This window comes from Brachyistius frenatus, unplaced genomic scaffold (genome assembly GCF_029030835.1).
Source record: "Brachyistius frenatus isolate BFR_SWC_R1_liver_20210118 unplaced genomic scaffold, ASM2903083v1 Contig_126, whole genome shotgun sequence".
Lineage (NCBI taxonomy): Eukaryota > Metazoa > Chordata > Actinopteri > Embiotocidae > Brachyistius > Brachyistius frenatus.
In genome coordinates, this window is record NW_027210725.1 from 145,864 (window position 1) to 160,000 (window position 14,137).

At 43.3% G+C, this 14,137-nt stretch overlaps 1 protein-coding gene across 3 annotated transcripts in view; it reads right to left on the reverse strand.

Annotated features, from left to right (window-relative positions):
* grm7 (glutamate metabotropic receptor 7) overlaps positions 1 to 14,137 on the reverse strand; it is an 83,654-nt gene that overhangs the window by 22,898 nt on the left and 46,619 nt on the right. For all 3 annotated transcript variants that reach the window (XM_069714101.1, XM_069714102.1, XM_069714103.1), the window contains exons 3-4: positions 4,571 to 4,706; positions 3,878 to 4,032 (exon numbers count right to left, since the gene is read on the reverse strand). In XM_069714101.1, the coding sequence (XP_069570202.1) occupies positions 3,878 to 4,032; positions 4,571 to 4,706 (291 nt within the window). The remainder of the gene's footprint in view (positions 1 to 3,877; positions 4,033 to 4,570; positions 4,707 to 14,137) is intronic.

Sequence of the window (14,137 nt, forward strand, 5' to 3'; positions counted from 1 at the left end):
TGCATTGGTTTCACACAGACTTCAGTTTGGGTTAAAAAACTTGCTTCACATGGAGACAAAGAGTTGTGTCCTCACAGCAGGGGGCGTTACTGCACACGGGGGTTAATTCAAGTTGATTATTAGAAAACTGTAGAACCAGCAAAAGAAAACATAAAGAAGGAAAATGATTTCTAATAAAAAATGTCAAAATGTTAACGTTCCACTTCATTATTTTCAGAAAGTCAAAGTTTTTTTTAATAATCTTGAAACATTATGTTTCATGATGCTGACCTACGATTTGAAGTTTTTTTTGACCTGAAACAGTAAATTTCAAACATTTATGATCCATTTCTCAGCGTGACGCTGCTACGACGACAAACCAGCCAATCAGAGCACAGCGTGAGATGACGCCGAACACACAGGCTGGTGTGGACGTGTTGTTGACGGCATGTTGGAATAAAGACGGGCCGATCGTCTCTCCTGATTGGACCGACTGATAACAAGTAGAAGAGTCACATGATCGCTGCTGCTGCAGAGTCCAAAGGTGAGTTAACAGGTAAAACAGGAAGTCTGCAGGCAGAGTTTCCTGCAGGTGAATAATGATGCAACCGAAGAGAAGACAAAACAAAGAATCATCTACAGACATCTGTCCTCACTGATCACATGTCCACTGACCCGGTGTCAGTCTCAGAGCTGCCTCCGGTCCTGGTTCTGGTCCTGGTTCTGGTTCTGATTCTGGTTCTGGTCCAAGTTCTGGTCCTGGTCCTGGTTCTGGTCCTAGTCCTGGTTCTGGTTCTGATTTTGATTCTGGTTCTGACCCAAGTTCAGGTTCTGGTCCTGGTTCTGGTCTTGGTCCTGGTTTTGGACCTGGTCCTGGTCGTTTTTCTGGTTCTGGTTCTGGTCCTGGTCCTGGTCCTGGTCCTTGTTCTGGTTCTGGTCCTCACAGGGACAGAAACTCTCCAGAAAATCCCTCTGTGTCTCCTTATAAATCAATACGGAGAAACGCTGAGGCAGCAAAAGAAGAAATAAATCAGTGTTTTAACAGGATGAAGCAGTGCAGGAGGAAGAGGAGGATACATGTAGAGGAGGAAGAGGAGGATGAGGACCCCAGGGCCCCCATTGGCTGTGATGTCAGCATCACTGTGATTGCAACAACCAATCAGAAAGTGAGCTGCAGCCACGCCCCCTCACAGCTGCCAGACAGCGCTCCTCTTGTGTTTGTGATGAAGGCTGAAACCTCTCCGTGTTAGTTACGGTACGTCCCATGTTCTAGATGAGCTCCTGTGACCTCCTGACTTCTCTCCGTGTGTTTTAGCGACTCCACACGTGACCATAAACTGCAGCAGCACACGGACAATGATGGCGTGTGATGTGAGCCGTGTTCAGGGATCAGTGCTGCAGCTCACCTCCGGGGCAGCGGAGTCGAACCACCACCCTGTCAGCATAACCACAGCTGGCAGTGTGTGTGTGTGTGTGTGTGTGTGTGTGTGTGTGTGTGTGTGTGTGTGTGTGTGTGTGTGTGTGTGTGTATATCTCTCTGTGTGTTTGTGTGTGTGTGTGTATCTCTATGTGTGTGTGTGTGTGTGTGTGTGTGTCTCTCTGTGTGTGTGTGTGTGTGTGTGTGTGTGTGTGTGTGTGTGTGTGTGTGCTCCATGCTCTGTGACCTCCAGCTACCAGGTGATCTTTGAACTCTCCAGAGGATTTAAAACAGTAATGGAGAGTAGCTGGATGTTGATGATGATCCTGAATATTCACACCCTGAGCTGAAGAACCAGAACCAGAACGTTCAGATGAAACGATGTCCTCTCAATAAAACAATAAAATAAAATCATATGATTTCACATTTTAAACCTGCAGTTTCTGAACCAACCATCAAACTACAGGAAGCGAACCAACAGAGGTCGTCTGAGGTCGCGGCTGAAAGTAAAAAGGAGGAGAAAGTTCAATTACTGGATCTTATTTATTTATTTATTCATTTATCCCTGAGAGGGAAAAACAAGTGGAAGAAGTCTGTTAAAGCTTTTATTTAAGATAAGACTAATCCTGAATTTAAAGAAAGAGGAGGAGGAGGAGGAGGGGGATGAAGAAGAGTCAAAGCACAAACACACCAGATAAATAAATGAGAAGCTTCAGACAGATCGCTGTTTAATGTGGAACCACAACAGCTGTGAGGTTCCTATGAACCAGTGTGAGGTTCCTGTGTAGTATTTGGTTCCTGTGCAGTATTTGGTTCCTGTGTAGTATTTGGTTCCTGTGCAGTATTTGGTTCCTGTGTAGTATTTGGTTCCTGTGCAGTATTTGGTTCCTGTGTAGTATTTGGTTCCTGTGCAGTATTTGGTTCCTGTGTAGTATTTGGTTCCTGTGTAGTATTCGGTTCCTGTGCAGTATTTGGTTCCTGTGCAGTATTTGGTTCCTGTGTAGTATTCGGTTCCTGTGCAGTATTTGGTTCCTGTGCAGTATTTGGTTCCTGTGTAGTATTTGGTTCCTGTGCAGTATTTGGTTCCTGTGTAGGGTTCTGTCCTGTGTGTTTATTTCAAGTTCTCCAGAAACACCCTGTTATCTCCCAGCAGACAGCTGCTCAGCTCAGAGACATGTGACGTGTCGTAACCGCGGTGACACAAAGCTTCAGGTCGATCAGGTGGTTTCCTGTCGTACGTTTAAAGAAGAGACTGAACTGTAATCACTTCCTGTCTGTGTGCTGCAGGATGCTGATCATGTTTTAAACATAGAGCAGATTAAAATCCTCATATCTCCCCAGAACACATGGTGGAGGGAACACAGCAGCCCAGGGTCTCCAACAGAGGAGGAGGTGGAGGGGCGGAGGAAGAGGGGGAGGAGGAGGGGTATGGGGAGAGGTTTCTAATGTCTTCAAAAAACTCAGATTTCTTTTTAGACTTTTATTGTTCTGTAGAATGGAGATTTAAATTGAACAATAATAGTCTTTTATTTATATTTGATCGACCCACCGCTCCTCCCCGACCTCTTCCCTGCACTGTCATCTTCTCCGACCACCAGAGGGCGCTTTACAATAAAACATAACTTGAAGTCCTAATTAGCTGCTAAAAGAGGAAAACAATGGAAGTGATGCTACAAATAACCACAAATATGTTTAAATAATAGTTACAACATAAGTGGTGATGTCAGCGCGTTGGATCAGCCCCCCGCCCCGGTGAAGTGGGTCGGCTGAGGTGTCACAGAGCACGTGGAGGGACAGTGAACGCACCACCGAGGTTACTGACTCCTCCAGCGACACGGCGGTTCTGGTTTATGGTTCTGAGAGTCCACCGCAGGTCAAAGGTCACAAACTGACGACAACTGAGGCTTTTAAATGTCAGATTCCATCTCTGAATATCTGGACATCGAGGAGGAAATAATAAAATAATAAAAGAAGAAGAAGAAGAAGTGTTCGGTAAAAACAACAACAGACTCCGCCTCCATCTTACTCTGCCTCATCTTACTCCGCCTCCATCTTACTCTGCCTCATCTTACTCCGCCTCCATCTTACTCTGCCTCCATCTTACTCCGCCTCCATCTTACTCTGCCTCCATCTTACTCCGCCTCCATCTTACTCCGCCTCCATCTTACTCTGCCTCCATCTTACTCTGCCTCATCTTACTCCGCCTCCATCTTACTCTGCCTCCATCTTACTCCGCCTCCATCTTACTCTGCCTCCATCTTACTCCGCCTCCATCTTACTCTGCCTCCATCTTACTCTGCCTCCATCTTACTCCGCCTCCATCTTACTCTGCCTCCATCTTACTCTGCCTCCATCTTACTCTGCCTCCATCTTACTCCGCCTCCGTGCTGTCCACAGACAGAACTTTAACCTGCAGCTCAGAACAAAGTGAACGGATGAAGTGTTTCCATGGAGGACAACGCGTCTCCGTGGAGGACGTACCGTTGATGGTAGCCCTCTTGGGCAGGATGGTGATGGCGCCGACAGCCGCCTCCTCCAGCTGGTGGATTGGACTGTTTTTGGCCCCCCAGCTGTCAGAACCGACCCACAGGAAGTGGCCCACCTGGTCCGCCCGCTTACTGGCGTTCAGGACGCCCCTGAAACACACACACACACACACACACACACACACACACACACACACACACACACACACACACACACACACACACACACACACACACACACACACACACACACACACACACACACGTGTCACGGATGAGTTAACACACAATCAAACGCTGTATGATTCTGATTAAAATGAAAATCTGGGTTTTCCTGATCAGAACTGAGTTCTGTTCTGGTTCTGAATCATTCTGTTTCTTTCCATGCTGATGATCCTGTGAGCTTCATGTCGTTCTCAGTGGAACATCAGCTTCAGACAACAGAAAGGAAACACTCAAGTTTTTAGCTTCATGAGTCCGAATCGTTTTATTTTCTGCTGATGAATCTGATCACTGTGATTTGTTTCCTGTTTTGGTGAAAGTAACTGAGGACAGATGTAGACCACCTCCCCCTCCACCTCCACCTGACTGACGTCCATCAGACTCAGGTTCAAACACGCCTCCAACTGTTAAAGTGATTCATAGTTCATCAGGATTCAAATATAAAATAAAAGTCATAATGACTCACCTGATGTCTTCGTCGGAGGCGAAGAGGATGACAGCCCGGGCGTAGCGAGTGTCCAGCAGCAGGCGGATGATCTTATCGAAGTCGGAGGGTTTGTGGTCGTGCGGGATCTTCAGGGACTGAGCGATGCAGATTCCACCTGACAGACAGAACAAAGGGCAGCGTAAACACATGGTGAAGGTAGTTTTTATTCTCAGTGTTTAATCAGTGAACTGGCTGACAGACAGCAGAGAGACGTGAGAAGAGTTTCCTCTCATCGTCATGGAAACCTCAACCCGTCCCCTGGTTCCCTGCGACACCTTGTCCTCTTCTGACATTTGTCTGCTGTCCCAACAGTAGCATGAGGACTGCTGTCAGCGAGGAGAGACGAGGAGACGAGGAGAGACAAGGAGACGAGGAGACAGAATCTCAGGACCGATCTGCGTCCACACGGACAGACACGAGAAAGGTAACCTGACTGCACCACAGGCCTGTCAATCAAACAGGCCCCACCCCCGAACATATCTGTGTTAGAGTCCTAATATGTGATGAATGAAAAGTTCTGAACTTTATATTATATGTTGAGTATTTTCTCCTTCACACGACGACCTTCAACCTGCCAGCTGGTCGGACAGAACGAAGCCGTAACTCAGAGCTTAACGAAGAATAATCACCGGATCGATGTTCAGTCATCGACACGCACATAAATCCAGAGAGGAGCCTCCTCGCAGGGATATACAGTAATAGCACACCGTATTAATAGTATTAGCAGTATTATTAGTATTAGTGTTAGTAGTAAAGTGGAAGTGGAGGTGGAGGTGGAAGTGGAAGAGGAGGTGGAAGAGGAGGTGTCTGTGTGTGGCGGTGGGAAACACACACCACCCAGCTACTAATCTGTGACAGCGCTGCTCGCTGAGGACTCAGGAAGCACTTCTAAACACAGACAGTGAACTCACCACAGACACAGGACTGGCCTTCAGACAGTGAACTCACCACAGACACCGGGCTGTCCTTCAGACAGTGAACTCACCACAGACACCGGGCTGTCCTTCAGACAGTGAACTCACCACAGACACCGGGCTGTCCTTCAGACAGTGAACTCACCACAGACACCGGGCTGTCCTTCAGACAGTGAACTCACCACAGACACCGGGCTGTCCTTCAGACAGTGAACTCACCACAGACACCGGGCTGTCCTTCAGACAGTGAACTCACCGTTGCAGCTCTTAGAATAAGTTAAATAAGTTTATAAGTGATGTTTAGTGATTAATAAAAGTATCGTGGACAGAAACGTGTCTCAACGTTTTCATGCGGATGAATGAATAAAAATAGAAATTTAACGACAGATCTGATGTTCACATGACGACTTTAACTTTTAACTGAACAAAATGATGACGCTGATGATGATGATGATGATGATGCTGATGATGATGAGGCTAACAGTTCATCAAGCTAACAGGAAGTACAAAGACAGAGGGAGAAGATCAACATTTTTCTCAGACGTAGAATATTATCTTATGAAGAAAAACTCTACGTGACTAAAACTACAACATATCAGCTGAACATCCAACCAGACATGAACCTCCGTGACCTCTGACCTTTCTGGGAACATCAGCAAACATGTCACAACTGGTGAACTGGAGGCTGATAGAAGATTTATGGTTGTGACGTGGTGACGACCACCAGAGGGCGCCGTTCATACGACTCTCATCTGGACGCAACAACATCTGAACACAGAATTAGTTTAGTATGCTAATGTGAGCTAATTAGCAGTAAACATCCAGCTGAAGGATTCTCATCAGTTTTGGAAGTGAGAGTCTGAAGCTCCTCTGATGTTCAACGTCTGAACAAACCGATCTCATATCTGTTGAGATCTTTCAGTGAGCCGGAGGAGGACCGATGACCTCCAAAACAACAGGCTGCTTCAATGGATCAAATCCAAACTGCCCGACAACCATTTTCCTTCAACTGCAAAATGATTTTACATTTATTGTCTTTCAAAGTTTTTATTCATCGTCCTCCATCAGAGGGTCATCGTGTGCTACCATCACCAGAACATCCAGTCAAAGCTGGAACATCTCTGTCTGACAATCAGCTGAAATACCTGCAGAGAAATCAGCCGTCTGAACGTGAAGCGTGACTCATTTACTCGTCAACGGAGACTTGTTTCCTCCTCGGCTGGAATAATTTCATGCCGCCGCTGCCCAACGAGAACAAAAAGGTAGTTAATGTCAGCAGTGACACAAAAAACAAATCGCTTTACGGGGTGTAATTTATGGCGACACGCGGAGTGCAGCGGGTCGGTGGACGCAGGGAGACAACAGGCCATAAAGTCAAAGACAGGATCTGGAAGATTGGGACATAAATTAGAAGCCTGAGAGGCTGTAAATCTCTGAGAGGTCTAAGTGGGTCAGAGTGTCTGAGCGGATCGGAGGGAGGGACGGATGGATCGGAGGGAGGGATGGAACCTCAGAAGACACCAGAGACGGTGGGTGGGTGGAGGGTGGAGGGGGTGTTGCATTAATCTGAATGCTGCACGTGTTAATCAATACAGATCAATACAACCGATCAGAATCTGAACAACCCGACAGGTGGTCTGGTTCTCAGATACGAACACAGATTTCATATAAAAGAGTTCGTAGCTTCAGGTCTGTAAAATGGTTCTGATCCAGAAGTGTCTTCAGCTGCAATACCAGCGAGTGCCACTAGAGGTCGGCTCCAAAAAGCCTCCGGCTCCATAGACTCCCATTCAACTTCTCTCATCAAATCCAAAGTGAATCAAATGTGTCCATCAGTTATCTCGGTGTTGTTAGCTAAAGTCACTCCTTCTTCTTAGTTTTCTGGAGGTCCATCTGAAAATAATCCCTCATTCATTAGAAAAGAAGATTCAAGAAGACCTGTTTTTGGGGGCGTGTCTGTTTGATTGACAGGCCTGTGGTGCAGTCAGGTTACAGCTATTGGTGGGCGGGACGTAGTATCGTCAGGTCTCGTTCTCCGGAGCTGGAAGCTTCGTCCGCTTGTATATTCAGATCTCAGTTAACTGGACCTTTAAAGACACATTAACAGGAATGACAGCAGGCTGAAATAAAGCAGAATGATCTTTAATCTGAAGACACTAACTGTCTGCTGTGTCGGTGCAGCCTCTTTATTTTGGGCTGCGGGTGTCAGCTGAGGACTGCAGCCTGCTGTCACTCATCAGATAGCCTCCGTCAGTGTGGGTCCTTCTGCTTACAACAAGCCACCGTGAGATTGAACTGTGAAATATTAATGGTGAGGCGCCAAAGAATAGAAGAAGAACATTTCCCGGAGGAGAGAAGTTTCACCAGAGGTTGAAATGATTAAAACATGCAGAGAAAGAATCTTTGTGCTTCCTCTGCCTCACGCTGCTCATGTCCTCCTCTCTATTCCAGCTTCAGCCTCTTCTCCTCGCTGCAGTGGTTCCACCCTCCAACATGGACAACCGTCGGTCCTGTAAGGAACCAACTCACCATGTGGATCCAACGGTACTGGATACCTGCAGTCTCACCACACATATGGACTGAGTGTAAAACTGAGGGTCGTCTTACACGTCTTACATGTTCACAGCATCCGATGTGAAGAGCACTTCAGGCCCTGTTCACACCTCCCTGAACACACCGCCGACTCACTGAGACCTGACCTGACCACGTTGGGAGGAGGTCTGAGACGCCTCAGCGTGACCCTGAATGTGTGCTTGGCCACGCTGAAGGACCGCCCACTGAGATGACATCATCTGAATAAGTCAACCTTAAAACCAGTCTAAAACCAGTCCATACCGACGGTAAACTACTGTAAAAGCATTCTAATAGCAGTTTTAAATCCACTCTAAACTTATGCAGGAAGTAGAGAGATTTCCTGCAGACTGACCTGAACCTATAAATCAGCTGTTTCCTAAATAAAAACTCTGTCTGTCTGTTTGCCCGATGTTGGTTTCACCAAAGCTTCCTCTGGGTTCAGGATTTTTTTTATTTCTCACACATCACCCCACAGCTAAAGAGGCCCCGCCCCTCTCGCACTGTTCACTGATCCACCGCAGTGCCGAGCCGACCCTCTCAGACCCACTGGAATAATGATCAGGCTGGGTCTGACGGTTCAGATTGGGAATTACAAACTCAAGTGTTCAGACATTTACAGATGTGAAATAAATTTCTACCAGACGAAGAATTAAAATGAGACTCCAGAGAGGAGGAGGAGTCAGTGGGATAAATACCTGGTGCTCCCTCTCTACGCTCCTCCTGCCACACCTTTATTTACATGATGTACATGTTTATTTACATGCTGTATCATGTTTATTTACATGACGCACGTGTTTATTTACATGATGTATGTGTTCATTTACATAATGTATCGTGTTTATTTACATGATGTATTGTGTTTATTTACAATGTATGTGTTTATTTACATGTACATGTTTATTTACATGATGTACATATTTATTTACATGATGTACGTGTTTATTTACATGATGTATGTGTTTATTTACATAATGTGTAGTGTTTATTTACATGATGTATGTGTTTATTTACATAATGTGTAGTGTTTATTTACATGATGTATCGTGTTTATTTACATGATGTACATGTTTATTTACATGATGTACATGTTTATTTACATGATGTACGTGTTTATTTACATAATGTGTAGTGTTTATTTACATGATGTACGTGTTTATTTACATGATGTACGTGTTTATTTACATAATGTGTAGTGTTTATTTACATGATGTATCGTGTTTATTTACATGATGTACGTGTTTATTTACATATACATGTTTATTTACATGATGTATCGTGTTTATTTACATAATGTGTAGTGTTTATTTACATGATGTACGTGTTTATTTACATAATGTGTAGTGTTTATTTACATGATGTACGTGTTTATTTACATGATGTACGTGTTTATTTACATAATGTGTAGTGTTTATTTACATGATGTACGTGTTTATTTACATGATGTACGTGTTTATTTACATAATGTGTAGTGTTTATTTACATGATGTATCGTGTTTATTTACATGATGTACGTGTTTATTTACATATACATGTTTATTTACATGATGTACGTGTTTATTTACATATACATGTTTATTTACATGATGTATCGTGTTTATTTACATGATGTACGTGTTTATTTACATGTACATGTTTATTTACATGCTGTATCATGTTTATTTACGATGTACGTGTTTATTTACGATGTACGTGTTTATTTACATGATGTACGTGTTTATTTACATGATGTACGTGTTTATTTACATGCAGAGCAGGAAGTGAGATCTGATCGTAAGTGACTGGAAATGCACGATAATGTCAGATGTGAGCAGCTGAACACTGTTGCATTGTGGGTCTTTGGCAGCCTTCATGTTCAGTCTCTGTGTTTGTGTTGGTCCAGTTGAACCTGCAGGAGGTTCTGGGATCTGTTTCAAATCATGAGTGAAACCAGACGGAGAAACGGTCCCAGCAGGACGAGTGTCACGTGTTTCCTGACGTTAGAATAAGCTGTCATCAGGGTCGTCCTGTATTCATGTCAGAGATGAAGCTGCTGCTCCGTCTGAGTCCGTCTCCACATCTGCAGCCTGCAGACGTCCTGCTGGCTGATGACCACCAACACAAGCTGTCAATCATGTCGTCTTCTCTCTCAAATTGTAGCTCTTGGCAGTCGTGAAGCATCGCGGCGTCCGAACACACCTCCGACATCGTTAATGAGAAGTGACGGGGTGGGAGGCTCACGCAGGGGTCAGCCTGCTGTGTGTGTGTGTGTGTGTGTGTGTGTAGTTGTGTGTGTGTGTATGTAGTTGTGTGTGTGTGTGTGTGTAGTTGTGTGTGTGTATGTGTAGTTATGTGTGTGTGTGTGTGTATGTGTAGTTGTGTGTGTGTGTGTGTGTATGTGTAGTTGTGTGTGTGTGTGTGTAGTTGTGTGTGTGTATGTGTAGTTATGTGTGTGTGTGTGTGTGTAGTTGTGTGTGTGTATGTGTAGTTATGTGTGTGTGTGTGTATGTGTAGTTGTGTGTGTGTGTGTGTGTATGTGTAGTTGTGTGTGTGTGTGTGTATGTGTAGTTGTGTGTGTGTATGTGTAGTTATGTGTGTGTGTGTGTGTGTGTGTGTGTGTGTAGTTATGTATGTGTGTGTGTGTGTGTGTGTGTGTGTAGTTGTGTGTGTGTGTGTGTGTAGTTGTGTGTGTGTGTATGTAGTTGTGTGTGTGTGTGTGTAGTTGTGTGTGTGTATGTGTAGTTATGTGTGTGTGTGTGTATGTGTAGTTGTGTGTGTGTGTGTGTGTGTGTGTGTGTGTGTGTGTGTGTGTGTGTGTGTGTGTGTGTGTGTGTGTGTGTGTGTGTGTGTGTGTGTGTGTGTGTGTGTGTGTGTGTGTGTGTGTGTGTGTGTGTGTGTGTGTTTGTTGAGACTCCTTTCATCGCTGCTGTGCTGGAAACCTCTCAGACAGCTGACGGTGAAGATCGAGTCCTCTCCTCTTCCTCGCCCACTGGCAGAGAGCTGAATCTTTCATCATCACCCTTCCTCTCTGAGTCCATCACATCCTCCTCCTCCTTCTCCTCCTCCTTCTCCTCATCCTCATCATCTTCATCCTTGTCCTCCTCCTCCTCCTCTTCCTCCAATCAGAGATGCTCTGCAGTTAAAACACTGAGTGAGGAGGGGGAGGAGGAGGATGAAGATGAGGAGGAGGAGGAGAGACATGAAGATTGAAGTCAGGACCTTCATCCTGTCTGACGTCTGATGGAAAACCAAACAATCTACAGCTATCTGTTAGTATTACACATTTCATTGGTTGGAGTTGGAGGGAGAATCTACTTTCCTAAAGGAAGGAAGGCCTTTATGTCTTCTTGTTGCTGAGAGGACAAATAAACTTTCTTCAGTATCATGAAGAGAAACTGCTCTCAGTCATCTTGTGTTGCTGCAGGATTACAAACTCCAAGTTGAAGGTTCACATTTATCTCCACAGATATCTGCTCTGAATGTAGGTCGCTGAGTCGCTGGATCGTTGGAGGAACTTCACCAACGACACGTGCCACGGTCAGCTGGCTGATTAACGCCCATCAGTTCACCACAGACCGAGACAATCCAGCTGTTTGCAGCTGCGCGGTGACATCACAGAGATCCACGCTGGAAAATCCCTCCGCTCCCCGAACGGTGCAGCGAACGGCCGCTCACCCACAACGGAGATCCCAACATGAAAATTCATATTTAGCTTGTTTCTCTGCTGTCAGCACGAACAACGAAGGACTGGAGAGGAGTGACATCACAGTGCGTCACCGCCTCCACGCTGCTAAAACACTGATAATGACGAAGGACAAAACTGAAACCACAGCAGGAGCAATAATTCCTCAAAATAATTTTTTTTTTACAAACCGTCTCAGTTATCAGTTTAAGCTGCAGTGAGTCATTTTTGGCCACTGGGGGGCAGAAAATCACCAAACTCCTTTATGTGCAAAGTACAGTCTGGATATAAAAGAGTTCGATGCTTCAGGTCTGTAAAATGGTTCTGATCCAGAAGTGTCTTCAGCTGCAATACCAGCGAGTGCCACTAGAGGTCGGCTCCAAAAAGCCTCCGGCTCCATAGACTCCCATTCAACTTCTCTCATCAAATCCAAAGTGAATAAAATGTGTCCATCAGTTATCTCGGTGTTGTTAGCTAAAGTCACTCCTTCTTCTTAGTTTTCTGGAGGTCCATCTGAAAATAATCCCTCATTCATTAGAAAAGAAGATTCAAGAAGACCTGTTTTTGGGGGCGTGTCTGTTTGATTGACAGGCCTGTGGTGCAGTCAGGTTACAGCTATCGGTGGGCGGGACGTAGTATCGTCAGGTTTCCAATCAGATCAGTCAGATCCACCGCTGGCTCCTCCCCCAGCTCGTCCAAATATGGTCACTTCCTGCTCCAAACTGCTCCGACCTAACAAAATGGTGACGGATAGAATCTGAACTGGAGGATTCATAACGTTCACAAACCAACGATGACATCACTGATGGATGATGACCTCACTGATGGTACAAACATGAGTACGAACATAGTAACAGCACATTAAATATATCTGTGGTCTTTTCTCTGTTCTTATTCATTCCTGACAAACACATTGATCTCCACTTGAGTCCCAACAATAATGGGAGGAGTCTCTGGAGTCGCCTGGTTTTTAAGTAGGAAACAATGGAGTTCATAAGTGTTCGTCCCGATCTGAAGAACAGGAGGCATTTCCAGCCCAGATTTCCCATGAGGCCTTGCTGAGGGAGATGCATCATACATGAAGGGTGGAGGAGGCTGTCGGAGCTGAGGGAGATATTTAAGCCTGCCAGGTCTCAGAGAGGCGGAGCCTCATTACAGATGATGAATGGGAAGAAGCAGCGAGACGACCAGTCACACCACCGCTGCTCCATATTTCATTCAGGACATGTCGGCATTAATGCACAACATTTCTATGGAAATCATGTCCATGTTGAAGGGACCTCAAGCTGAGTTTCAGATCTGCATACAGCTGAAACATCCACAGAAAAACTGGATGAATAAAAACTGCTGAATATTTAGCATCAAAACTCAACAAACAGACACCAACAGATCATTGTTTCTATTTTTATATTATACTGGGAAATTATTATATTGTGATATTATAAAATTGTGATATTGTAATAATGTGATATTGTGATTTTATGATACTGTGATATTGTAATATTATGATATTATAATATTGTAATATTGTGATATTGTAATATTGTGATATTGTGATTTTATGATACTGTGATATTGTAATATTATGATATTATAATATTGTGATATTGTAATATTGTGATATTGTGATTTTATGATACTGTGATATTGTAATATTAGGATATTATAATATTGTAATATTGTGCTATTGTAATAATGTGATATTGTAATATTGTAATGTGATATTGTAATAATGTGATATTGTGATTTTATGATACTGTGATATTGTAATATTATGATATTGTAATAATGTGATATTGTAATATTGTGATATTGTAATATTGTGATATTGTAATAATGTGATATTGTAATATTGTGATTTTGTAATAATGTGATATTGTGATTTTATGATACTGTGATATTGTAATATTATATTATAATATTTTAATATTGTGATATTGTAATATTGTGATATTGTAATAATGTGATATTGTGATTTTATGATACTGTGATATTGTAATATTATGATATTATAATATTGTAATATTGTGTTATTGTAATAATGTGATATTGTAATATTGTGATATTGTAATAATGTGATATTGTGATTTTATGATACTGTGATATTGTAATATTATGATATTATAATATTGTAATATTGTGTTATTGTAATAATGTGATATTGTAATATTATGATATTGTGATATTGTAATATTGTGATATTGTAATGTGATACTGTAATATTGTGATATTGTAATATAGTGATATTGTAATATTGTGATATTGTAATAATGTTATATTGTGATATTGTAATATTGTGATATTGTAATAATGTGATATTGTAATAATGTGATATTGTAATATTGTGATATTGTGATATTGTAATAGTGTGATATTGTGATATTGTAATATTGTGATATT